At 40.8% G+C, this 27,372-nt stretch overlaps 3 protein-coding genes across 3 annotated transcripts in view; all 3 read right to left on the reverse strand.

Annotated features, from left to right (window-relative positions):
* Nucleotides 1–27,372, reverse strand: part of CIDEA (cell death inducing DFFA like effector a) — a 449,150-nt gene that overhangs the window by 170,562 nt on the left and 251,216 nt on the right. The gene's annotated exons all lie outside the window — the stretch shown is intronic.
* Nucleotides 1–27,372, reverse strand: part of GNAL (G protein subunit alpha L) — a 169,514-nt gene that overhangs the window by 14,201 nt on the left and 127,941 nt on the right. The window contains exon 6 of the mRNA XM_049770091.1: nucleotides 1,576–1,630. Within this exon, the coding sequence (XP_049626048.1) occupies nucleotides 1,576–1,630 (55 nt within the window). The remainder of the gene's footprint in view (nucleotides 1–1,575; nucleotides 1,631–27,372) is intronic.
* CHMP1B (charged multivesicular body protein 1B) lies at nucleotides 14,231–14,913 on the reverse strand. Its single transcript, XM_049770148.1, has one exon. It carries the CDS (start codon nucleotides 14,886–14,888, stop codon nucleotides 14,289–14,291), a length of 600 nt encoding a protein of 199 aa, XP_049626105.1. The 5' UTR covers nucleotides 14,889–14,913; the 3' UTR covers nucleotides 14,231–14,288.

Raw genomic sequence — 27,372 nt, forward strand, 5'->3', positions numbered from 1 at the left:
CAGGAATTGCTGAGGATTGAATTTAGGCCTCTGGTGTGCAAAGTATGAGCTCTAATCTTTTTTTTTTTTTTTTTTTTTTTTTTTGATTTTTGGCCACACCCGGCATTGCTCAGGCGTTACTCCTGGCTCTCTCCTCAGAAATAGCTCCTGGCAGGCACGGGGGACCATATGGGACACCGGGATTCGAACCAACCACCTTTGGTCCTGGATCGACTGCTTGCAAGGCAAATGCCACTGTGCTATCTCTCCGGGCCTGAGCTCTAATCTTTTGAGTCATCTTTTCTCAAATCACTTATGAATGTGTCCTGATTGCACCCACAGTGTTCTGCAGCTGATGAACTGCTGCCCAAGGTTCAGAGGGCCTGGGCTCAGAAACCAAAGCAGATACAAAGCAGCTTTGTACTCACTCAGGGATTCTGAACTGGATGAGGGCTAACTTTAGATGTACTCTTCTGCTCTTATTTCTAATCTTACCCTAATTCTAAAAGGAAAGGCAGGGGGCCGGAGCGACAGCATAGTGTTAAGGCATTTGCCTTGCACGTGGCCAACACAGGACGTATCCTGGTTTGAATCCCGGCATCCCATATGATCCCCCATGCCTGCCAGGAGCGACTTCTGAGCACAGAGCCAGGAGTAAGACCTGAGCACTGCCCAGTGTGACCCCAAAAATATATATATATAAAAATGGAAAGGCAGTATGGTCCTGAGGGACTAAGATAGTGATAGTTGTGCAAAGCTGATGTCTCTTGAACCTTTGCCAGATCCCATTATGGTGTTACTGATGCTGCCACCTGAAGTGATTGTGCCAAGTAGACGTGGTTTACCCCAGAAGTACTTAGAACTGCTTGGAGGAATTGACTCAATACTTGAAAGGCTCTACTGCACTACTGGATCTTTTTGAGCTCATGGAGTCAGCAGTAGGGAGAGGGAGATGGACTCAGGAGGAGAACAAGATGCTCAGACTCTGAGAAAGCAGAAAGAGTGGCGAGAAGAGGCCCAAGGTCAGGCATCATGGGGAATGTAGCCATAGGAACAGGGTTAGAGAGGCAGGGATCACTGGTTGTCTCTGGAGTTCTAGAGGTGTCTGGGTTGGGACAGTGGTGGTAGTAGGTTGGGGATTCTCCAAGCTCAGTAAGTCAGGCTTCTCCATGTGACAGAAGGGTCTCTGTCACTGATAAATGTGCTGTAGGTACTTTTCTCCAGTTTCACCTACCCCTGTAGAGGTCCTGAGATCTATGACCCTATACAAGGGCCCAAGGCTGAATGGGTAGTTTATGAAGTTGGGGAAGGAAATAAGTTGAATTTTCTTGTGGATGATTACAGGAGATATTAAAAGTGCACATTTCTAGTCTTTGTTATTATGTTTTCGGTTTGGGGTCATACTAGGCAGTGCTCAGAGTGGCTCTTATCTGTATGCTCAGGGATCAGCAACACTTATAGTGTTGTTCAGGGACCATACACAGCACTGAGGACCTAACTAGGGTCATCTGAATGCAAGGCAAGCACCTTAATCCTTGTACTATTTCTCTAGGTCCCTGGGTTTCTGGCAGGTCCTGCAGGCTGTAGTACGCATACCTGGTCTGTAGGTGTGTAATCCACCAAACTGACGCTGTCAATTCTCTCCAGGAAGCTGAAAAGAAAGTAGCACATGCTCAGAAACTTTTTCTGATGACGGTCAGGTTGTGGATTAAGGTAATGGCCCAGTCACTCCTGCTCAGAGAGGCAGGAGCAACCAGGGAGGTTCAGTTTCCATGAACCTACCTGCAGAATATCCTGTTTTTATGAGAGAGAGAGAGAGAGAGAGAGAGAGAGAGAGAGAGAGAGAGAGAGAGAGAGAGAGAGAGAGAGAGAGAGAGAGAGAGAGAGAGAGAGAGAGTGAGTGTGTGTATCCTGTTTTTATGAGAATAAGTGTGTGTGTGTGTGTGTGTGTGTGTGTGTGTGTGTGTGTGTGTGTGTATAGCTGGAGGGGAGGGCCTGGAAAAGGCTTACTTCCAGAAGGTGATATCAATACAAATGTGAGGAGAGAGATGTCCCTAAGTTCCTAATAAGAGTTTATTAAGAGAAGTTTGTGTGTGCATGCAAGTGCATGTATGTCAGCAGATCTGGGAGGTGAGCTGCTCCCCAGTACCACACTGATACAAGAATTCGACTCAAAAATGGTCTGTCTTCCTGACAGGGGGCAAATGCTAGAGATTAATTATCTTCAACAAAAAGAGCTAAAAGGGGTTGAAAATTAAGCTAAATATGAAATAGCTGGCTAAAGTTAAAGTTTAGGAAGCATCTAATTTAACACAGGATGCAGATAGGTTGGAGGTAGGTGGGTGAATGTATTCAGATGGTAATAGCTAGTGTTAAGTAGAAACAATGAAATGAGGTTAACGAAAAATACATCAAAAGTGCCTGATTGATGTGACTAAAGACTGCTTTCCAAAGGAAATGGTGGGAGTACCTTCCTGAGGACTATTAAAAGCAAATGTTTCTGAGCTGTGGATGACAAAGGTAAGGCATCAGGTTCTTTTCCCCAAACCCAATCTCCAGGCTAGAAAGCTCCTTCCAGCTCTGGTACTTAATTCTCTACTGGGAGCAAGACCAGAGCTGCATCAATGAATTTGTTTGCTTGTCTCTCTCTTTTCTTTTTTCTCTTTAAATAATAATTTCTTTATTTAAGCATTGTGATTACAAAAATGTTCGTAGTTGGGTTTCTGTCATTGAATGTATACCACCACCCTTCACCAGTAACTTTTCTCCACCCCCAATTCCCATTTCCCTCCACCCCCACACACTGCCTGTCTTGTAGACAGGCATTCTATTTCTCTCTCTCACTATCATTGCCCTGGTAGTTGTTAGTGCAGTTATTTCTCTAATGTGTTCACCACTCTTTGTGGTAAGCTTCTTACCATGAGCTGGTCCTTCAGGCCAGCATCTCTGTTGTCTCTGGGTATTATTACCATACTGCCTTTTATTTTTCTTAAATCCCACAGATGAAAGAGACTATTCTGTATCTTTCTCCCTAACTCATTTCACTCAGCATGATAGTGTCCATGTACTTCCATATATAGATAAATTTCATGATTCAATTTTCCTAACAACTGTTTAGTATTTCATTGTGTTGATGTACCACTTTTTGAAAAGGCTTTCCTTACCTCGTTTTGTGTTTCTTGCCCCTTTGTCAAAGATTGATTGTATGTCTGGTGGTCATTCTCTGAATATTCAAGTTCAAGTCTATTCCATTGATCTGTGGGTTTGTCTTTATTCCAATACTATCTTGTTTTAATGACTATTGCTTTGTAGTACAAGTTAAAGTTGGGCAAACTGATGCTTCCCTTCTTTTTTTCCCAAAGGGTTGCTTTAGTGATTTCTGGGCATTTATTGTTCCAAATGAATTTCAGGAGTTATTGATCCACTTCTTTAAAGAATATCATACAGGTATTGCATTAAATCTGAATAATGCTTTGGGAGTATTGCCATTTTAATGATATTAATCCTCCCAATACATGAACAGTGTATATGTCTCCATTTCCTTGTGTCCTCTTTTATTTCTTGAAGCAGTTTTCTTTGTATAGGTCCTTCACCTCTGTAGTAGACTCCAAGGTATTTGAATTTTTGTGGTGCTATTGTGAATGAGATTTTAAAAAAACATCTCTTTCTTGTCTATCATAATTTGTGTATATGAAGGCCATTGATTTTTGTGTGTTGATTTTGTAGCCTGCCACTTTATTATATGAATCTATTATTTCTAGAAGCTCTTTGGTAGAGTCTTTAGGATTTCCTAAATATAGTGTCATGTCATCTGCAAACAGTGAGATCTTGACTTCTTTCTTTCCTATCTGGATGCCCTTGTTATCTTTTTCTTGTCTAATTACTATGGCAAGTACTTCCAGTACTATGTTGTATAGGAGTGGAAGAGAGTGCAGCCTTTCTTGTGCCAGATTTTAGAGGAAAGGCTCTCTGTTTTTCTTTATTGAGTATAATAGTTGCCATAGGTTTGTAGTAAATGGCCTTGACTATATTGAGAATAGTTCCTTCCATTCCCATCTTGAGAGTTTTTATTGATTTTTTTTTTTTTTTTTTTTTTTTTGGGCCACACCCGGTAATGCTCAGGGGTTACTCCTGGCTATGTGCTCAGAAGTTTGGGGGACCATATGGGACACCGGGGGATCGAACCGCGGTCCGTCCAAGGCTAGCGCAGGCAAGGCAGGCACCTTACCTTTAGCGCCACCGCCCGGCCCCGAGAGTTTTTATTACAATGGGTGTTGGATCTTATCAAATGCTTTCTCTGTATCTATTGATATGATCGTGTGGTATTTATTTTACCTTTTGTTGATGTGGTGTATTATGTTGATATTCTTGCATATGTTAAACAATACTTGCATCTCTGGAATAAGTCCTACTTGGTCATGGTGTATGTATGACCTTCTTGATGAGGATTTGGATCCTATTTGCTAGGATTTTGTTGAGGATCTTTGCATCTGTGTTCATCAGGTATATTGGTCTGTCATTATCTTTTCTTGTGGCATCTCTGTCTGGTTTTGGTATCAGGGTGATGTTAGCTTTATAAAAACTATTTGAGGGTGTGTCTGATTATTCTTCAATTTCCTGGAAGATTTTAAAAAATGGTAGTAGATCCTCTTAAAATGTTTGAAAGAATTTGTTAGTGAATCCATCTTGGCCTGGGCTTTTGTTTCTGGGAATATTTTGATTACTATTTTAATTTCCTCAATAGCAATGGGTCTCTTCCCATCTTGGTTGGGAAGTTATAAGAGCCCAAGAATTTATCCATTTTTTTCCAGGTTCTCAAAGTTCCAGAGTTTCTCAAAGTAGTCTCTGATTACCTTTTGAATGTCTGTAGTATCTGTAGTAATAGTAATATCCCCCTTTTACATTTCTAATTCGGTTTATTAAGTTTCTCTCTTCCTTTCTTTGTGAATTTTGCTAGTGGTTTATTGATCTTGTTCATTTTTTTCCAAAAAACCAGCCTTTGCTTTTATTTATCTTCCAGGTTGTATTTTGGATTTCCAATTCATTAGCTCAAAGCTTAGTTATTTCCTTCCATTTGCTTACTTTTGGTTCATTTTGTTGATTACTTTCCAATTTTATAAGCTGTGCCATTAAGTTATTTATGTAGACCCCTTCTTCCTTCCTGATAAGTACTTGAAAAGCTATACAGTTTCCTCTTATTATCAATTTTGCTGTCTCACTAATTCTGATAATTTGTGTCTTTTTTCTCATATGTTTCCAGGAATCTTTTGATTTCCTCTTTGATTTTATCTCTGACTCACTGGTTGTTAAGTAGTGAGCTGTTTAATTTTCAGGTGTTAAAGTTTTTCCTCTGTGTCCATTTATTATTCACTTGTACTTTACTTCACTTCTACATTATGATCTGAGAAGGTAATTCGTATAATTTCTATCCTCTTGATCGTATGAAGTATGTTTTATGGGCCAGAATGTGGTCTATTTTGGAGAATGACTGATGTGCATTGAAAAAGAAAGTGTATACAGTTCTCAGGGGCTGCAGAACCCTATATATATGTATATATAGAGAGGTATGTAGATATACATATCTATATATACATAGAGATATGTTTATATGTATATATACATATCTACTAAGCCAATATATTCTATTTCTCCTTTCAGAGCTAGTCTATTCAGGTTTCAGCCTGGTTGACCTATTAAGGGCAGTGTTGAAGTCTTCTACTATTATTGTGTTGCTATTGATGTATTTCTTAGAATTTGTCAGCAGTTGTTTTAAATATTTTGCTGTTCCCTCACTGGGTGCATATGTGTTTAGGAGTGTTATTTCTTCCTATTGTACATATCCTTTAATTATTAAGATATATCCATCACTGACCCTTGTACTTATTTCTATTCTATGTCATCTGATATTAGTATGACCACTCTAGCCTTTTAAGGGAGTTGTTTGCTTGAATGATTGCCCTCCAATCTGTGACTTTGAGTCTGTATTTATTCTGACTATTCAGATGTGTTTCTTGCAGTCAGAAAAACAATGAATTTAGTTTTGGATCCATTTTGCCTCTCTGTGTCTCTTAACTGGTGCATTTAGTCCATTGACTTTGAGAGAGATAATTCTCATGGGATTTAGTGTCATTAGTAGGAGTTTGGTGTGCCTGCTATTCTGTCTTGTTTAAAGTACTTAAAGCAGTACTTAAAACTAGGATTCTTAAGAGGACGCATATACAAAGAAATTTTAAAAGGGGTTTCAAAGCAATTACATAATCTCATACCTACATTTTAAAGTTAGTGGCATTGCCTCTTTAAATATGCCTGTAAGATCAAAAAGCAACCAGATCTAAGAATAGCCCTTCTAGTTAATTCAGTCATATTAGATATAAAATTGCAAGAGAACACTGATTTGTAGTTATTAATAAAGTCACTCTTTGTGTGAAAACTGTAAAAGGATAAAAAGTAATTTACATTAAAATTAACTTTTTTATTTTTAATATTTCTTACTACAGCAAAAGGTATTCATGCTGGTATTCATACTTTTAGTTTTGGAGCTGTAGGGATAGTAGAGTAGTGGGTAGGGCATTTGCCTGGCACATGTCTGACCTGGATTTGATCCCTGGCATCCTATAGGGTGTAAGTCCTAATCACAACCAAGTATTTCCCTCAAATTAAATAACAATAACAACAGCAACAACATATCCAAGTGTTTTTAGTCTTGATTTTAGATCCCTTTTTGTTTAATAACTATATTGAATAATTCTGAAACAAAAACTGAACAGAAATGGCTTATTTCTCATCTTCTGTCTGCAATCCTACTGAAATAACTCAAAAGTCATCATCTGGAAATGGATTTGATCATGATAGAAATGAAATTTAAAAGATATCTCATAAAATATAGCAAGTTGAAAGGCCACTTCCTCCTATTATGGAAATCATGATCATCTGTACTTGACATAAAGACACTAGTGAAGAAAGGTTCCAAAAGAGTGCCAAGGTATCGTACCAGGCAGCAAACATTCTGTGTTGGGAAATAAATCAGAGAAAGACAAACACTGTTATTTCTTTCATGGGTGATATTTAGAAAAACAAATTAAATGTTACTTTAATAAAAAATATATATTTAAAAAAAAAACCAACAAAATCGCACCCAGACATGCAGGAAGTGACCTTGGAATCAACATTTATGGTAAAACTGTGACCAGGTAATGAATCCCCAAGTACCTCAGTGAGAGACACGTATGCACATCTAAATGGAAGCTTGGTACCTTGCTTTGCCCCTTTTCCAGCCCCTCCTGACTCTTCAGCCCCCACTTCTTTCCTCAGGGTAAAGCCACAAGAAAGGAGCTTCCAAGTTTCAGTCAGTTCAATTTCTCCTTCACACTTTTTTGAGGGTAGAGTAGGGGTAGGGGGTAGGTTTGTATCACACCCAACAGTGTTCTGGGAGCTATTCATGCCTCTGTGTTCAGGAAAGATTTCTGGTGGAGTTTGAGGGACCATACGCTGTTTGATTCCTGAGATCAAACTGGGCATTGGCTGTATGCAAATCAAGTGCCATAACCCCTAGATTATCTACCTGACCCTGTTCTTTACTCTGTGTTTGGGCCACACCAGGCAATGTTCAGGGGTCACTCCTGGCTCTGCACCAAGGATTTTTTTCCTGGCAGGCCTGGGGAACTATATGTGATGCCAGAAATGGAACCTGGATCATCATGTGCAAAGCAAATGACCTGTACACTGTACTATTGTTCCTGGACACCATTCTTCACTCTTTATTGCTTTAAACTAGCCCTCCATTCTAGTCAAATCCCTAAGTATTTTTCATCAGTCAAGCCTTGGTGTAATTCCCACTTTTAAACAAAATTTGAAGCCCTGAATTAAATTTTGGAAGAAATAAATTTTCTCCAAAACTGACATTGCCATCCTTTTTTTTTTGTTTGTTTGTTTGTTTTTGGGCCACACCCAGCATTGCTCAGGGGTTACTCCTGGCTGTCTGCTAAGAAATAGCTCCTGGCAGGCACGGGGGACCATATGGGACACCGGGATTTGAACCAACCACCTTTGGTCCTGGATTGGCTGCTTGCAAGGCAAACGTCGCTGTGCTATCTCTACGGGCCCTATTTTTAAAATTCTTTAAGTGACTATGAAATTACAGTAATTTGTGACTGGGTTTCAGGCATAGTGTTTCAGCCCCAATACCTTTATTAGTGTCCACCTCCCCAACCAATGCTCCCTCCATCCAATTTGACTCCCACTTACCAGTCCTTTTCTACAATAGGTACTATATATGTAATATATATACATGCAAATATAAATATATATATATATTTCCACTATTCTTTACTTTTGTTTTGATTCCATGAAGTAGATAAATATGCAGGGTAAGATGCAGACTCCTGAGAACTAAAACTGGTGACTTTCCTGCCTGTATCCACTCACATCCATTTTTGTTTACATGGCTGCCATTTACTTAACTATACTCAATACCACTGAAGGCCTTCACCACTTTTTTTATTATTGAAAAAGTATAAAATTCTGGGGCTGGAGAGATAGCATGGAGGTAAGGTGTTTGCCTTGCGTGCAGAAGGTCGGTGATTCGAATCCCGACATCCCATGTGGTCCCCTGAGCCTGCCAGGAGCGATTTCTGAGTGTGACCCCTGAGCACTGCCAGGTGTGACCCAAAAACCAAAGACAAAAAAAAAAAAAAAGAAAGAAAGAAAAGAAAAGAAAATGTATAAAATTCTGGGCCGGAGACCACCACCACCAATAACAGCAACAAAAAGCTCTAGCCTAGCTTTTGGTCTATGATCAGTTCAACAAACAAGATCTCCAACTCCAGAGGTCTGAGACAACCGCAACTGAACAGGTCTTCTGGAAACATAACGAAAGACTTTATCCCAGGCTCTATCCTAGGAGCAACATAATGACCAAGAACACCAATTACAGAAGATGGATTAAAACGACACTGAAGGAGCAGAACTCCTAGAACCACAAAGAAAGACTCCATCATAAGCTCCATTCTTTGAGCTGCAGTCACCAACATCTCTAGATACAGAGGTCTGATTTTACCAGCCAAGATGAAGCAGAAGTCTTCCATACACCACAAAAGCACCGAGAATAGAGTAAATAATCATGCAAGGAGCCTACAGTTAATCCCATGAGAGTATACTTCAGGGGTGGAGAAACCCTGTAACTCCTAGGCCAAGGGAATTCCCTCTATAATATCCCCAATACTTAATGTGCCTATGCGGGGGGGAAAATAAAAAAACACAAAATAATCATCTTTCCACACATTTATTTATTAATTGATTTTTTTGACGTCTTTATTTTGGTGTATTGAAGTTGATATCTCCAATTTTATTTTATTTCATTTTATCTTATCTTTCTCTTTCTTTTTGCACTCCGGCATGATTTGATTTCAGAACCGAGACTATTGTGTGGTGCTTGTCTTTATTGCTGTAGTGCTCACTGGATATTTAATTTGATATTTCTTTCTGTATTGTTGTGGTGTTTCTTTGTGTGTGTGTGTGTGTGTGTGTGTGTGTGTGTGTGGTTTTTGGGTCACACCCGGCAGTGCTCAGGGGTTATTCCTGGCTCCAAGCTCAGAAATTGCTCCTGGCAGGCACGGGGACCATATGGGATGCTGGGATTCGAACTGATGACCTCTTGCATGAAAGGCAAATGCCTTACCTCCATGCTATCTCTCCGGCCCCGATGTTTCAATTACCTTTTTCATGTCCTCTCTCAAACTGAGGTTGAAAGCCTCTAGAAGGTCTCTGCCCATTTTGAAAGTATTTGACTTCTTTATTTTTTTATTTTTTATTTTTTCTTATTTTGTACCCCATTCTATTGCTTTTCTTTCCTTCAAACAAAACCACATAACTCGATTTATCTAGCTCCGCCTCTTAAGTAGAGGGGGAAACAAGGGAGGGTACCAGGACCAAACAGATATATGACCACTAATAGTAAGCTAGACAAAGAGGGGTCCACCTACTCTAGCAGCCTGGGGGGTGATGGGGGGGTATATGGATTACAGAAAGGGAACAGGGATGGGGGAAGGACAAATTTGGTGATGGGTATTCCCCTGATCCAATGTTAATATGTATCTAAAATACTACTGTGAAAGATATGTAAGCCATTATGATCACAATAAAAATTAAAAAAAAATTCTGGGCTGGAGAGATAACACAGCAGTAGGACGTTTGCTTTGCATGCAGCCAATTCAGGAAGGATAGTGGTTCTAATCCCAGCATCCCATATGGTCCCGTGTCTGCCGGGAGCTATTTCTGAGCACAGAGCCAGGAGTAACACCCAAGCGCTGCCAGGAGTAACACCCAAGCGATACCAGGTGTGACCCAAAAATCAAACCCTCCCAAAAAGAAAAAGTATAAAATTTCTTAGTAAGCTAGGAGTATGCAAATCTTTCTTAACCTAATAGAGGGCAACCAGCAGTGAAAATCAGGCCTTTGGACTTCTAGAAGTCAGAACCTGGGACATTTTAGTTTAAATCTTAGTCTGCCTATGCAAACACTGCTGAATTTTTTATCTGACCTAAATTAGAAGGGATTGAAATGAAGGGAAAGAGGATGCAGCAAGAGAAAACTCTGATGTGGAAATACGACTTGGAAGAAAAGGACATGGTGTTGTTCGTACATAACAGGGCTCTGGCCAAGTGTCCCTGTTCCCAGCTCACTACTGTGGTCATAGTCAGTGAGTTCTAGGGTGAGGGCATCAGATCTGCATTCTCACTATAGATAGGACCAGGAGCTGGCCATGTAGGCTGCCACAGCAGGGTCAACAATCCTAGTAACTAAAACAAATGCTGTCTGGTCCAGCTATACAGCTCACTATCTTTTTTTTTTTTTTTTTTTAACTTTAAGTTTCATTTAAAAACTTTATTGATTGCTTGTTTTCTGGGCCACATCCAGCAGTACTCAGGGGTCACTCCTGGCTCTGCACTCAGAAATCGCTCTTGACATGCTCAGGAGACTATATGGGATGCCGGGTCCTTCTTGGGTCAGCGGCATGCAAGACAAACGCCCCACTGCTATGCTATCTCTGCGGCCCCTACAGCTCACTATCAGTGGGAGAAAAAGGAATTCAGAAAAGCCAGTTGTTTTTGAGTTCTCTTGCAGGTTTAACAGAGTAAAAAGTCAGAGATAGAGTTCAAAGTGTGGAATACATGTCTAACACTCACAAGGCCCGCATTAGATTTCTGGCATAGCAAGGTTCTCTAACCATCATGTGGTGTGGCCCTGATGGTCCCCTGATACTTCCAGGCTGCAAACTGTGCATGGCAGAATTACTGAATCAAAAGGTCCACAGCATTAGAGCCAGCATCCTTGAGAAATCCCAAATTTCTCCATCAATGTTTTTTTGCAGTTTTAGTTGAAAAAAAAAATTTACAGGGGTCTTCATCATTTAAATATCTAGTAATATGTAATTTTCCAGCTGTATTTTAAGTTATAAGTTTGGGATTTGTGCTACGGAAATACCCACAAGAGAGCATATCACAGAGGAGGAATTTGGCATATAAAGACCCTCCTCTGATTTATATGATTGGATGATCCTAAGACTGTTCAGTAAATGAAGTTATTAGACTTTTAGGTGTGGTTTCTTCACCATGACAGCACAGGGTTGAGTGTCCAAGCCTCATAACTTGTCTCTAAGAGGCACATATATGCACCACAAGGAAACTTGTCTCTAAGAGGCACATAAATGCACAAGGAAACTTTAGTAAGAATGCTCTCCAATACTGAACGTTTTTGTTTTCTGGGCCACACCCAGCAGCACTCAGGGGTTACTCCTGGCAATTTCAGAGAACCATATGGGATGCCAGGGATTGAACCCAGGTCAGTCATATGCAAGGTAACGTCCTACCCACTGTGCTATTGTTCTGACCTTGAACATATTCCTTTTTTTGTTTTTGGGTCACACTTGATGATGCTCAGGGGTTACTCCTGGCTATACACTCAGAAATCACTTCTGGCTTGGGGGACCATATGGGACGCCAGGATTTGAACCACCACCTGTCCTGGATCAACTGTTTGCAAGGCAAAAGCCCTACAGCTGTGCTTTTATTGCTCTGGCCCAACCATATTTTCTTAACCAAAACAAACTTAGTCATAAAATGAAAGCTTATCCTAAATGTATGTTGGAAATTATTACTTTAAAAGCAAGAAGTAGGAGAAATAAAGATGATACTAGTCATATGGAAATTATTTTCAGGGCATGTTTGAATTGGATCCTTTTAAAATTCAACTATTTTTCATTTAAAAAACCTTCAGTAAGAAAAAAAAAACTTTTACAAAGGATTACAGTAAAGAAGCATTGGCCAGGGTTTCTAGAAATATGCATACTGTCATGTGAATGGAACATCATATGGGTGAATTAAAAAAAAATCCATGCTATCTAAAACAAATCTTTCTGAATTTTTCTTAAACAGTCGATGCACACTCATATGCAATAACATGAATTTTAAAATGGTTTATTTGAGAAAATCTTGTGATTTACATTTCAGCATTTCTTCAACTCCAAAACTAAGGAAATGATTCATGGGTCTGGTATGCTTCTGAAAATAATATATATGCTCTGTAAAAATGTACATTCATATATATTGAAATGAACATATTTTAAGAAAGTTCAAGCATGTACAAGCATTGTTCCATCTCACAAAATATACTCATTTTGTTGGGAATATTTTTACTAAGAAAAATCTTCAATTTAACAAAGGGCTTAACGCTAAGCAATTTTAAAGTTGTAACTAAAATTTAGTCTACAGAGGTTATTACATATACTCTGTTCACACATACTGCATCTGTGTGACCATATTGATTAGATGAGATATTCAAGAGGGAGCAAGTTCTAGAAATTACCAAATTGGGCAGGTGCCTCATTTAAAAGATTCTGAAACATCTGTCAGTTATAAAGACACTTAAATATGAGGGTTAGTCCTTATCTGCACACACCTGTTCCATTTTTTAATTCATTCACACATCATAATGAATTTTTTGGCTATGAATCTTTTCAAGGACTTGAATCATTTCTGAAACATGAGAAATAGTGAAGAAGGGTTTAAAAGAAAAAAATTTAAAAATAAATTCTTAATTATTTAACTTACATTAACATATTTGCTGAGGCAAAAGCAAGCCTTTTAACCTTGAAAAATGGTAGCTTAACTTGTTAGTTAAAGACAAAAAGCTGTCTCTTACAGTGCTGGGTTCTAAAGAGAGCCAAGGTCTGCTGCCCAGCTTTATCTTTTTCCATCTTACCAGACTTACGACTGACTGTTTCTAACTTAAAATCATTTGCCTGGCAAGGAAAACAATCAAATTTATATTCCCAAGCTTTTTAAAGCATAATTGTCTTAATACAAATGCAAGCAATTAGAACTTAAAACACTTCTAATTTTCTTTTCATTTGTAGTTGCTAAAATCAAAACAAAACCTACACACACGGAGTCCTGGGAGTTTTTTATATCAAACAACAGTTCTTTGGCAATGTTAGAATGAGTAAATCCATGCTAGTTAACATATTTATAGGAAGTAATTCAAGTGCTGAAATAGGAAAATAAAAAGAAATGCTACTAAAGCCCATTAGGAAGAAATGGGTCACGAGACATTTTGTCTTTTAAGAAATCCTTCACAAAACCACAAATACAAATGAATGAATTTAACTTTTCCTTAAATGGATACCCGGTGACCATTTCTAGTTATTAAAAAAAAAAACAAAAACAAAACCCTGACCACACAAAAAATTTAGACCAGATTCAGTGAGTATTCAACAAGTGCCTTAATTTTAGTATACTAGTTCAAATTAACAATCACTTGCACCTTTAATTTGATGTCAAAAAAGAATACACTAAATTCCATTACACACGTTGCATAAGGTGCTTACAGTTCTGTAATCATAGTAACTCCCTCCCTTTAATATTTATGTGATATTTGTCAGTTTTAAATACTACCGATTAAATAAATTAAAAAAGGACAGTTCAATTCTCGCGATTCGAGCAGAAAACCGAACACCGCAAACTAGTTTCAAACCCAATTTTTAAGAGAGCCACAGACACCGAATTAGTGTATTAAAAGGGGCTAGAAAAAATACACATGATCACAAGTTCTCAGAGAGCACTTTCGAATCCGGTGAAGAGGGAGGGGAAGAGAGGCGCGGGAGGAGTCTCGTAATGATCGGGAGAGTCCTGTAAATAAATCCAAGGCTGATTAAATAAAAGAGTCTGGACAGGTTACAATTCTGTTGTAGGTGGCGTTCCTCGGGAGGAGTGTGAGGGGCCCGGACCTTCTAAGTCCCGGAGGCGGTTCGGCCATCACACCTGGTCCCGGAGCCGGGCCAGCCTCTGGGACAGTTCGTCCTGCTCGGCCGAGGCGACGCTGGTGCCCACCGAGCCGGTCTGGCCCTGGGGCAGCTCCATGTTGAGGTCGAGGCCGGCCTCGTCGGCCATTTCCTGCAGCAGCATGTCCACCTGGTTCTGGGGCGTGGTGAGCGTGGTGGTGCTGCTCATGGTGTCCTCCATCTGCTGCGTCTGCACGTCCAGCGTCTCGAACTGGTGCTCGAACTTGTCCATGAGGGCCGAGATCTTCTCCAGGTTCATGGTCTTGAGCGTCGCGTCCATCGACTTGACCACGCCGGCCATGGACTTGGTCACCTTGCCCATGGTCACCGCCGTCTGCACCCGCGCCGCCACCGCGTCCACGCGCGCGCTCATCCGCAAGAAGTTCACCGCCTGGTTCTTCTGGCGGATGGCGTTCTCCGCGTGGATGCGCGCCACTTCCATGTTGCCCTTCTGGATGGCCTTCTTGATTTTGGCCTTCTCGGCCTTTTCCTCCTTGTCGCACTTCTTGGCGCTGCGGCTCAGCTCTTTGGCCGCGAACTTCAAGTTGAACAGGTGCTTCTCCATGTTGGACATGGTCGGGCGCCCGGTCGGTCGCTGCCTCGAGCTCGCGGCCCGGCAGAGAGACGGACGAGGGAAAGAGGGAAGAGATCCGCCGCCGTTCTCCGCCGCCGCCGGCCGCTCCTTTGTTTTGGTCGCACTTCCTGTTTCTGGGGAGCGCGGCGCAGGCGATGACGTCAGAACGCAGCGCCGGGGGCGTGGCCCCGCCCAGAGGCGGAAGTCGCGGGAGGGCGGTGCCCACGGGACTGATGGCTGAGGGAGGGATGGCGGCGCCCTGCCTGGAGCCCGAAAGCAGATCTAGCCGGTTGAATTGTGCGGCTCGGCACCGACCGCGCTGGATTCGGCCCCGGTTAAACAGGGTTCTAGTGTGTGCACTTAGTTTTGTGTGTGTGTGTGTGTGTGTTTTGGGGCCACACCCGATGACGCTCAGGGGTTGCTACTGGCTATGTGCTCAGAAATCGCTCCTGGCTTGGGAGGACAGTATGGGACGCCGGAGATCGAACCGCGGTCCGTCCTAGGTTGGCGCGTGCTAGGCGAACGCCCTACCGCTTAGGCCACCGCTCCAGCCTTCTCAGCCCCGTTTTCTGATGTGTAAGAATTAGTAAAATCGGGGGCCGGAGAGATAGCATGGAGGTAAGGTGTTTGCCTTTCATGTAGGAGGCCATCGGTTCGAATCCCGGCGCCCCATATGGTCCCCCGTGCCTGCCAGGAGCAATTTCTGAGCGTGGAGCCAGGAGTAACTCCTGAGTACTGCCGGGTGTGACACCAACCCCCCCCCCCCCCACAAAATTAGTAAAATCATCCAAACTAAAGCCACTACACACACTTCCTAAAAGGCACAGGCCCACTCCAAAGGAGGGATAGTTCTTGCTCTGCAGCTCAAAGTCTGCAAACACCTGTCTGGTACATTTTAATGCTTGCTTCATTTGCATGGCTAATTTCTTTTATTTTTTGGTATCGCTACTTGCAGGCTCGGGGAACCATATGGGATGCTGGGATTCGAACCACCGCCCTTCCACATGAAAGGCAAACGCCTTACCTCCATGCTATCTCTCCACCCCCCCTTTTTTTCCCTGGGGTATCTGCAACCCTGGATCACCAGACACATTACAAAACAAAATGTAAGCTCTATCCTGCACCCTGGGGGTCTTAGGTTTTTGCTTGGTTTTGTTTTGGTTTGGGGCCACAGCCGGTGACACTCAGGAGTTCCTCCTGGCTATGCACTCAGAAGTCGCTCCTGGCTTGGGGGACCGTATGGGATGCAGGGGAATCTAACCTTGGTCTATCCGAACGTTCTACCACTGTGCTGTCTCTCCGGCCCCATGGCATATTAGTTTTTGATGGGATTTTGAACTGCATTTTCTGTGCTTTGGTTGCCAACAGATGAAAATACTTTTATTTTTGTTTGATTTTTTTTTTTTTTGGAGGGGGTGCACACCCGGCAGCGCTCAGGGGTTACTCCTGTCTCTACCCTCAGAAATCGCTCCTGGCAGGCTCAGGGGACCACATGGGATGCCGGGATTCAAACCATCGTCCTGCTTGCAAGGCAAACGCCCTACCGCTGTGCTAGCTCTCTGGCCCCAGAAGAAAATATCTTTACACCACACACCACCTCCTCCTGTATGGCATGGCTAGGTCAATTGGCAACCACAGTTTAGTAATAAAAAGATCCATCTTGCTGACATGATTCTATCTCTTTGATGCTTCATAAATATCCAAGAAACTTCACTCACATTTAAGTCTGACAGGCTAAAATTGTCACTTTAAATTATTCAGGCAGAGCATGGCAAAGTATTGAGACCCACACCCACTGGCTTACATCAAAACTGTCACTATGTATTATAATCCTTAAAAATGCAGGCTTTCAAACAGCAGCATTGTGTGCTAGTTTTTTTTTTCTTTTTCTTTTTTGAGAGAACTCAAGATACTGCAATAACAAAATATCAGCAAATCCATTCTGCCCCATGAGCATGGCTGAAAATGAATACCCGAGAGCTAATTCTGTTTTAGAGATAAGTTCAGCCTGTAGTGTCATCCACTTTGTGGTTTCTGATAACGTGACCATTCTTGAGGAATCGTGAGAGGAGTGCTACTGTCCTATATGTAAAGACTCCACTGTATTCCACCTGGGGAAACAGGTCTGAGTCTGGAGCAGCAGTTCCAGGAAATCAGAGACAGAGGGGAAGAGAGTAGAGGAGAGGATTAGAGAGGAAAGGAAAAGGAGAGAGAAGAGAGAGAGATACCTGCCAGAACTAAAGGTTCTTGACAATTAGTTCCACTGTTTGGGAGCAAACACACATCATATATCAAATATAGGTGCTAAAATCCAAGATAGTTGAAGATATATTTTTTTTTAAATGAGGGCAGGTCACCATTCCGGCTAGTTAGACATCCAGAAAACAGGGCCAAGTTCCAGGAACTCAAGTTTTAAACTGCAGGGCAGACTGGGAACCCAAAGAGACTGACTGAGCCCTGGGCTGCTACCAATTTGTTCTTGGGGATCCTGTCCTTTTCTTCTTTATAGAACCCTTGAAGTCCCCACTGTCTTTCATAAGATCTCTTTTTTTTTTTTTTTCTTTTTTTTTTTTTTTTTTTTGGTTTTTGGGCCACACCCTGTGACGCTCAGGGGTTACTCCTGGCTATGTGCTCAGAAGTTGCTCCTGGCTTCTTGGGGGACCATATGGGACGCCGGGGGATCGAACCGCGGTCCGTCCTAGGCTAGCGCAGGCAAGGCAGGCACCTTACCTCCAGCGCCACCGCCCGGCCCCTTCATAAGATCTCTATATAACAACTCTCATTTTTAGATTTCCATAGCAAATTTTTGAGTTTCAAGAGACTCCTGTCAAGAATTAATCTGTGTCACAAGTAGAAGCTCCCTTCGGTGGATGGTCTCATTTCCAAACCTGCTCATCTTCATTTACTTAAGGGCACCTCCATTCTTGGACTTGTTCAAGTCAGAATCATTGTACAAGTAACCCTAGAGACTGATGTTCTCTGTACCTGCATGCTCTCTTAATTTTTCTAGTCTCTACATTCCACCAAGCGGAACACCTTCAGTTTATTTGCTTTTTCACAGATTTATCAGATATGTGAAATGTTTCTTCATGTATTTTGTAGACTAATGTATGTAGGGTTTATGAAAGATTATAAAATAATTCAAATAGTTTCTGAGAACCTTCGGGCTTTAATTCATGTATAAATAAGGACAAATACAATTGCTGGAATATCCAAGAAGTCTATAATTACATCAGAGTTTGACATTACATGAGCTAACAGACAGGTTTTCCTGTCGGATGAACATTTTGGTCAGAGTGTGGACATTTATAGAAAGTCAGGAAGCAAACCATTTAGCTATTCTGATGAGATTAATACCAAAAACTCGAATGTGAAGAGTAGCCTTGGTGACCTTGTCACTGTGATTCCACAACACACAGCTAAATGTGTGTAGTTCAGTTATTGCAGAATAACTACAACAAAAGAAAGGATTGAAAAAATAGAGAGAAAATGTATTTTCATTAGACCTACTTAATAGTCAAATATGACCTAGTTGGGCCCGGAGAGATAGCATGGAGGTAAGGCGTTTGCCTTTCATGCAGAAGGTCATCGGTTCAAATCCCGGTGTCTCATATGGTCCCCCATGCCTGCCAGGAGCAATTTCTGAGCATGGAGCCAGGAGTAACCCCTGAGCACTGCCGGGTGTGACCCAAAAACCACAAAAAAAATATATATGACCTAGTTCTTTTCTTTTTTTGAATCGATACAAAGGTTAAACAAGATATTTAAGTAACTCATATAGCTTGATTTCACTAGAAAAGAATCATTTCTACACCTAGAGATACCAAAATGGTAATAAACTGATAAAAAATATTCGTACTGTGTGGCATTAAACTATTATTGAGTTCTCATAAACAGGCTCCTAGTTGCTGGGAAATATCACACCTGGATTCCTTCTCTCAGCTCTTCCTCACCATGGTTTTTCTTTATGTCTGTATTTGTATAGCTTTACTCAGAGCAGTCAACTGTCCCTTTAGACTTTCAAAATGGTGACACTCTCTTTAACTCACTATCTTATCAGGCACCTGACAACTTCTGAAACTTCTGATACTTGGTCAGTTTCTGTAGAATGGATACATGCTGCCAGAGAAAATGGTATGAGATGGATATTCACTGGGTGACACTTCAATGACTACATTATATATATTATTGTAGTTATAATATAGAATTCTTGTCTCACTTTTTAATCTAGGAATGTAGTTAATAATGAAAAATTACAAGCTCCTTAAATCTTGTGAAATTGTGAAGTTGTCTCAAATTCTCTTTGTAGGATATCAAAGTTTAAAAACAAAAAAACAAACATAGACACAAGAATAATTCATGCCTCATATGTGTGAAGCCCTGAGTTTTATTCTGACTCCACACAGAATCCTGAGCATGCTGGGTGAAGGTTTGGTGGCCTCTGAGTACCACCTGTCATGGCATTGAACTCTACCCAGTCCTGCCCCCTACCATTCTGCCCCAGCACTGATGGGTGTGAGAAAAAAAAATGAAAATCAACAAGAGACAGAGGAACCGGAAAAGTAGCAGATGAACAGACTTCTCGAGTGCTCCATGTGTAGATTGGCAGATGACTGTGTTGTTTGTGCTATTGGTGAATGAGGGTGCTGTGAGTGCTGGTGAATGAGGATGTCGACCAGGTCTTCTGTCCTGATGGTCTCAGTTGCCATCTACTATTTAAACTTTTTACTATTAATATTTTTTTGGTATGCTCTTATTTTAGAGAGGGACATACCTCATAGTGGTCAAGGCTTACTCTTAGTGCTATACTCAGGAATCACTCCTGGTACTTTATATGGTACCAGAGATTGAACCGGGATTGACTGTGTGCAAGGCAGCACCGTAACACCTGAACTATCTCTCCAGTCCTGACATCGACTCTTACACTAATAAAGGGGTTCTTTTCTTATACGCTCTACTTAGTAACTTGATACAGGCAGAAATTAATGCTAAGTACTAAAGTCAGTAGAGACTTGCTTTTAGCTTGGCGGAAACCATTTCCTAGGCTGCCACAGAAGGAAATCCACATTTATCTCTCATTGTGGTACCAAAAAAAAAATCTATATTTAGAATAAATGGCAAGTTTTTTTTTTGGGGGGGGAGATTGTCCTATTTATATTGATTGTCCTTAAAATTTTTGTTTATGAAAAACATCATCAGTTTATTTCTTTTTGATTTTTGGGCCATACTCAATGGTGTTCAGGGTTCTCTACTGGCTCTACACTTAGGAATTATTCCTGGCAGTGATCATGAGGCCATGTGGGATGCTTAAGAATGAACCTGGATTGGCCACATGCAAGGGAAATGCCCTACCCATAGTACTATCTCTCTTGCTCCAACACATTTCTTTTAGTCCAGTCTGGTTTGATGATGATATTGGATTTTCCCAATGCAGGAAGTGATGTGAAAATGGATGGATTCCTTTGACTGGAATGAGGTAACTAACCGGGTTTCCTCTAGGCAGAGCTGTATATGTGTGATTGATCTTTTGTATGATTCACGTTGGGCCAGCTTGTCCTTGTTATGTTTCCTCATTTCCAGCCTGTTTGGTTTTGAGTCAAACTTGGCCATACTCAGGGCTAACAGCAAATTGTTGGGATTGGGGAGGGAGGAGGTCAGTCCCCGTTGTGTTCAGGAGACCAAGCAATACTAGGGATTGAATGCAGACCTTTGTCTGCATTTCTAAAACTGAAAAGGGAGGATCTAAGGCCCAACGGTTGGTGAAATGTCTTTATCAGGCTCTATAGCAGCAGCCAGGGGAGACTGCTTTAAATGATTAAATTAAAAGAAGCAACTGACTTAAAGTGATACAGGCAGCATTTCAAAATGACATCTTTTTAGCAAAGACTTTCACTGTGTAGCTGTGACAACAAGGATACTTTCCATAGAAAAATGATCATAGTCTATTAGAACACGCATCCCCTTAAGCATTAATATTACCTCTTGCTATACACACGAGAGAAGCTCACATATAGCTTGGGATATAAAACAAAATATTCAGGGCCGCAGTGATATTGCAGTGATAGGGCACTTGCCTTGTACATGGCTGATCCCCAGCATCATATATGGTCCCTGAAGTTCTACCAGAAGGGAACCCTGAGCGTCCAGTTAGGAATAAGCCCTAAGTATCTCTGGGTGTAGCTCCAAAACAAAACAAACAATAAAAACAAAATATTTAGAGCACTATTACTTGCCATAATCAAAATAGGACAACAAACCAACTGTCCAGGAACAAAACAGGAAAAATAAAGTATTACCTGAATTTTTCTCTGTTTCTGGAAATTATTATTTCCTTTGAGTACTGCTGGGTGTGTCCCCCATACAAAACCACAAACATTTTTTATTATAAGTTTAGTAACATGTCTACCATTATGAAATAATATTTTTGGGGACTGAGTTTGGGCATACTTGGTGATTCTCAATTATTACTCCTGGCTCTGTGCTTTGAATCTCAGCAAACAATATGAGGTGACAGGGATGGAAACAGGGTCAGCCAAGTGAAACACAAGCGCCTTACTCATTGTACTATCTCTTCAGTCCTAATTAATAAAATCTATATAAGATACCTGATTTAGGGAAAGAAAAATAGAAGCATAAAGAACTTTGATATATTTTATGGTCTATGAAAAATGTCAGATACTTCTCTTTCTTTTTTGAGGGGGAGTCACACCCAGCAGCACTCAGGAGTTACTCCTGGCTCTATGCTTAGAAATCCTCCTGGCAGTCTCGGGGGGACCATATGGGATGCCAGGATTCGAACCACTGACCTTCTGCATGCAAGGCAAATGCCTTACCTCCATGTTATTTCTCCGGCCCTAGATACTTCTCTTTCTAAATTACATTATTCATTGTACTACACATTATTCATCTATACTATGCTAAATTTTTCTTTTAAGAAAAACTTTATTTCCCTTGCAGAGAAAAGTGTTGCAGAGTTTAAAAGCCATCTGGCTAGAGGGAGATCAGAAGGTCATCATGCAACATGGTTCTGAATGAAAAATGATATTACAACTATAAATCCTGGTGGATAAGAATATACACTGGCCTTGCCAGGCATCACACAGGACCACTCTGCAGAGATCTGGAAGATAACTGCTTCCATAGAACTTTAAATAAAGTAGAATTATGCCTATCATAAGTTAAAATAGTTAAGGTGCACACCAGCAAGTTAATTTTGTTGAATATCAAACCTCTTGGCACACTTTTGTGTATAATGCAAACACATCATTAGGAGCTAGGAGCTTCCCCAGGGTTATTTTGAGTGGGGTCCAGGGAGATGAAAGGGGAGGGAAACAAGCCTTTGCGTTCTTTATTGGTTCTCTTGGGAACAAGGGTGTGTGGTTATAATCACAACCTTAATCAACACTGTATTTGAGCTGCCAGAGGCACAGTTTTCTCTAGCATAATGTTGCAGTAGATTTATGGAGGTCAAGTCATTTGAATTGCCTGTGGCCACACAATGGATCACACTAATTCTAACAATCTGATATTCTGAAAACCTTTGAAACTCCTTTCGGTTCTACATGCAGCCCACTTTATGTGAAGAAAGGAGTTACTGGAAAGGAGTAACAAGAAAAATGTTAATTGGCTTTATTTTAGTTTTGGGCCACACCCTGTAGTGCTAAGGGCTCTGCTCATAGATCATTCCTGGCAATGCTTAGGGACCATGTGCTGCTACCAAGGATCAAACTGGGATTGCCCTGTGCAAGGCAAACTGCTTTAAACCCTGAAATATTTCTCTGGTCTGTCTTTGGCCACAACTATAGGTGCAGAAACTAGGCAAATTGCAATTTCTTTTGGCCATGAAAACTGCAGTTCAACTTAAGTGCCAAAAAAGATCTTGTTAGTTTAAGCTGTAGCTTTAGTTAAGAAGGAAAATGGCAGGAGAAATTAAATATAACTTAACTCAACGAGTCCTAGACGTAATTTATATTTTTGTAATTTGATTGATACTTTGATTTTTTGATGTAACATTCAGTTTTTATCTGAGACACACCACATTGATGCCTTAAAGAAGGTCATCTTTACTAGAGAATTATCTTTATAATTAATTTGTATTAATTCTCTAGAATTAAGTATAAGTTTACTTGTGACTAAGTAATGATAGCCAAGGTATCACAACTAGGATGTTGTTTTTATTTTGTTATTTTGTTTGCTGTGTTGAGGATCGAATCCAAGGCCTCACACATGCAAAGCTACCCTGAGTTACAATCCTAATCCCAGATATGCATTCTTGACCTATTATTTGATGAAGTCTGTCTAAGTGTCTCTTCCACTTTGTCTGCATTCTACAAATATTTACCACGTTCAGTGTTTGGGGATGAATTTTGAAGAGAATAATAGCAAGTAACTGATAAAGATGATGGCTTCACAATGTTTCACAAAGCTGAAGTATTTGTATCCCCCTGGATTTCTTCTTATGGTCAGTTTTTCACATTAAGGCACAGAAATGCTGGCTGAATTCTCCTGGTCTGTTTGATAGGTGAGCTATTCTAGCAGGAATTTCTTTTCCAGCAGGCTTTCTTGGGTCATAATTAACCACAGCTTAAATACAATACAAATCCTAGCCAGGATTATGTATCTCAACATATTGCTGTTGAAATAAAATTATTTTTAGAGTGTTTGGGGATTAAGAAAGGATTCAACGCTCTGTGAATTTCAACTTTTAAGTTCTCTGCTGTCTTTTACATGAAATAAAATAAAACGAGGAAACAAGCATAGCATTGCATTCTGCCTGGTCTACCACATTTGAAGTATCTCCTTTCTCTCTGTTGAATCATAATTGTGTGTCTCAGTGCTACTCACAAGCAGGTACTGCCAGAACGTGCCTCTCGTCCCACCCCACTGCAATCCACCTCAGCTCATCTACCCCAGGCCCTTAAAGGACTTTGAGAAAGCTTTGAGAAAGGTGTATGTGGGCGTAGGGCAGAGAGAGCCTGAGAGACACTTCTCAGAGAACAAATCAACTCCTTGTTGGGATCACACACATGTCAGAGAAAGAACTGGAATAAGAAATAGGACCTTCCTGGCTCCGATCATCTCATACTGCGTTTCCTATTTTAAAAGCAATCTAAGATGTCATTAAACATGTTCAATTGAGGATAATCAAAAATTTCCTTTTTTGGGAAAACGATCTATTAAGTCTTGTCGATTTTAAAAGATATATTTAGTTACTACGTGCATCTCAGCCAAGAGTCAGAACAATTCGAGGTCTTTTTTCTTTTGTTAGCAAGTACTGCTTGCCGCGCTTAGGTGGCTGGCATGAAGAATCTTTCATTCTTCCTTCACAGAAATAGAGCCCACCATTCGAGATTAACAGCAACAGAATAAGAAACATCGACACATTTAGTTGTTGCTACTAGAGTAAAATCATTAGCAATCAAATGAAAATTTGACTTCTAATAAACTTTCCTTAAATAAATGTGATAATAGATTAAAGCTTGTATTTCAAAGGTGGCTTGGTATTGAAAGCATGAATCTTAGTCCTTATGTGATTAATAGAAAGCTCAGTGTCTACAGGATACTGAATTCTAACCACCAAGGGATGAATTATCCTAAAAAAAACCTCCCACTTTGAATGCTTTCTATGACATGAAATTATTTCTTTTGGTGTCACACCCAGAGGTACTCTGAATTTACTCCTGGCTCTGCTCTCAAGGATTACACCTAGTGGGCTTGTGGAACCATTGGGGGTTCTGGGATTAAACCTGGGTTGACTGCAAATCAAGCACTCTACCAGCTATACTATTGCTCTGAACCCTGATAAAATTATTAAAGGTCAGATTCTGTACTTCCTAATTATTTTTTTTAAATCTTTAATGAAAACAATTAAAATTGGTATAATGGGCATGTTAGTTTTATAATTATATACATATATGCATATATATAAAACATCCAAACATTTCTTGACATTATTATTATTATTATTATTATTATTATTATTATTATTCAGGTCACACCCAGCAGCACTCAGGGTTACTCCTGGCTCTGTGCTCAGAAATCACTCCTGGCAGGCTCAGGGGACCATATGGGATGCTGGGATTCAAACCACCGACCTTCTGCATGAAAGGCAAATGCCTTACCTCTATGCTATCTCCCTGGCCCCATTTCTTGACATTATTAATACATTCTCATTTCCAAGAAGGATAGCAGTTCTTCCATAATGTGTTAATACATTCTATTTCTCTGAAACATGGAACTCAGCTGTATGAAATTTTTTTCTTTTTATTTAAGGGCTGAATAATAATACTCTCTAGTGTGGGCAGACCTCAGTTTGCTTCTCTACTCATCATCTGCATTGTGTCTATGATTACTTTAAGTACTACTGGTAAGAATTGGTAGAATACTACTGCTATTATGCCTGTTTTAAAAAAATTAATCTTGCATATGTGAGACTGGTGGAATAAATGGAAGAGCAAGCCAAAAAAAAGAATAAATCTAATAGATGCCATTTATTTGACTATTTTTTGGGGGGGTTACACTCGGCAGCATTTATGGGTTACTCCTGGCTCTATGCTCAGAAATCACTTCTGGCAGACCCGGGGACCATATGGGATGCCGGGATTCAAACAACCCATCCTTCTGCATGCAAGGCAAATGCCCTACCTTCATGCTATCTCTCTGACTATTTGACCAAGTATTTTTGTTTCTGACACATATTAGGCAATGCTTAGGGTTTACTTCTATCTCTCTGCTCAGTGATCAGTCCTGACAGAGCTTGGATTCCATATGTAGAGTTGTGATCAAGGGCAAAAGCCTTATCTTCTGTACTATTTTTCTGCTCCCCTTATGATTTTCTTAATATTTTCTTTCCTCTAGCATACTATTGGAAGACATCATATATACTACAAGATGTTAATAGGAGAAATTAACTACTATTAATTAAGACTGCTCATGTTATCATCGCATGTTATTAGAGGTTACATTTTGGGAGAGGAGAGCTAAAAGCTAGACTCTGGTTTTGGATCATATGTGTGGGTTGTGGGAGAGATGGAGTCCCTGGACTCCTGTGTTGTTCAAAGCTAAGCTATAGTTCCATCTACCTTCTTGTAGATGAAGATGGATGTTAAACTCCATTACTGCATAGGAGTTGCAAATTTAAACTTTTTAAAACTAAAATTAAGAGCTATGGTCACATTCACTGCACCACCACTATTCATTTTGCACAAAAACTAAGAGAGGGAATCAGACAAGGTGTCAGGCACTTGATTGGATACTACAATGCTGCAAGGAAGGGCAAGGACTGAAGCCACTTTTCGCCTTGAATCCTTTCTGTGAAAAGTCTTCAGACTCCATGAATAACAAGTGGGAATCTATTAAGATTCCCCAAAGAAGCAGTTTTTCAGAGAGATTTAAAATTTTTTTGCTTTTGAACCTGAGAGATAGCATGGAGGTGGGCGTTTGCCTTGCATGCAGAAGGATGGGTTGTTTGAATCCCGGCATCCCATATGGTCCCCTGAGCCTGCCAGGGATGATTTCTGAGTGAAGAGCCAGGAGTAACCCCTGAGTGCTGCCAGGTATGACCCCCAAAAACACAAAACAAGAAAAACAAAAAAAATTTTTTGCTTTATATAGTGCAAACTTATGATGTCTTGGGTCACAGGAGAAACCTTATGTTCTAATGTGGGTTATCTGGAGGCTCCTGGGTGACTTCCTGGGTTAGCACCAGCCATCAAAAAGATCAAATCAAAATCAGAAGTTTGAGATCTGGTGCCAACCTTAATTCTTTAGAGCGGGCAGGGGGCTACAGACTAAATTATCATCACTCATAAAATTCCCCCAAGTAGGACCTGGTGGAAGAGCTCAGGCCCAAGCACACATGTCTCACATGCGCAAACACTTGGATTGGTTCCCTGGTATGTTCCGAAGCACCACTGGGTTTGGCCTTGAAGGTTCCAGTACTTTCAGGCATGGCCTGGAGGTTTTTGAGCACCACCTGGTGTGGCCATGATGGTTCCTAGAATTGCTAGTTTGTCACTTGGGGCCTGGCCTGGTTGGGTGAGTATCACAGGGACCCTAAAACTCCTGAACAATGCTTGGGATCTCCTTTCTCCCTAAACCCCAAGGTCCAGGGTTTGAAGAGCCTTTAGTCTGTTAAATGGTTGGCAAGTGAGTGACACCTTCTCCTTGGGATCAGAGGTGTTTTTATGCCCATGCCCTTCAGGATCTTTCTTTTTATATCTTTTCATGGGGCTCTTTGTCTTCATCATACAATAAAGTGAGAAGTTAAACCATTTCCCTAAGTCTTCTGAGTGGTTTCACCAATAACTGATTGAAGGGGAAAATGGTCTTGACCACCTCTGATTTGTGGCCACATACAGCAGAAATGGTGGGCCAACTGGAGCTTCCCTACTTTGGCCTGGTCTCTGAAGTGGGCGGCAGTCCTGTGAGACTGAACCCCTTAAACTGGGGCCCTGACTCTGGTGCAGGTAGACTGCCATTCTGA

Source organism: Suncus etruscus, chromosome 3 (genome assembly GCF_024139225.1).
Source record: "Suncus etruscus isolate mSunEtr1 chromosome 3, mSunEtr1.pri.cur, whole genome shotgun sequence".
NCBI lineage: Eukaryota > Metazoa > Chordata > Mammalia > Eulipotyphla > Soricidae > Suncus > Suncus etruscus.

Bases quoted from the DNA above. Each gene is read 5' to 3' on its own strand.
- CHMP1B (XM_049770148.1), bottom strand. From the start codon at position 14,888: ATGTCCAACATGGAGAAGCACCTGTTCAACTTGAAGTTCGCGGCCAAA.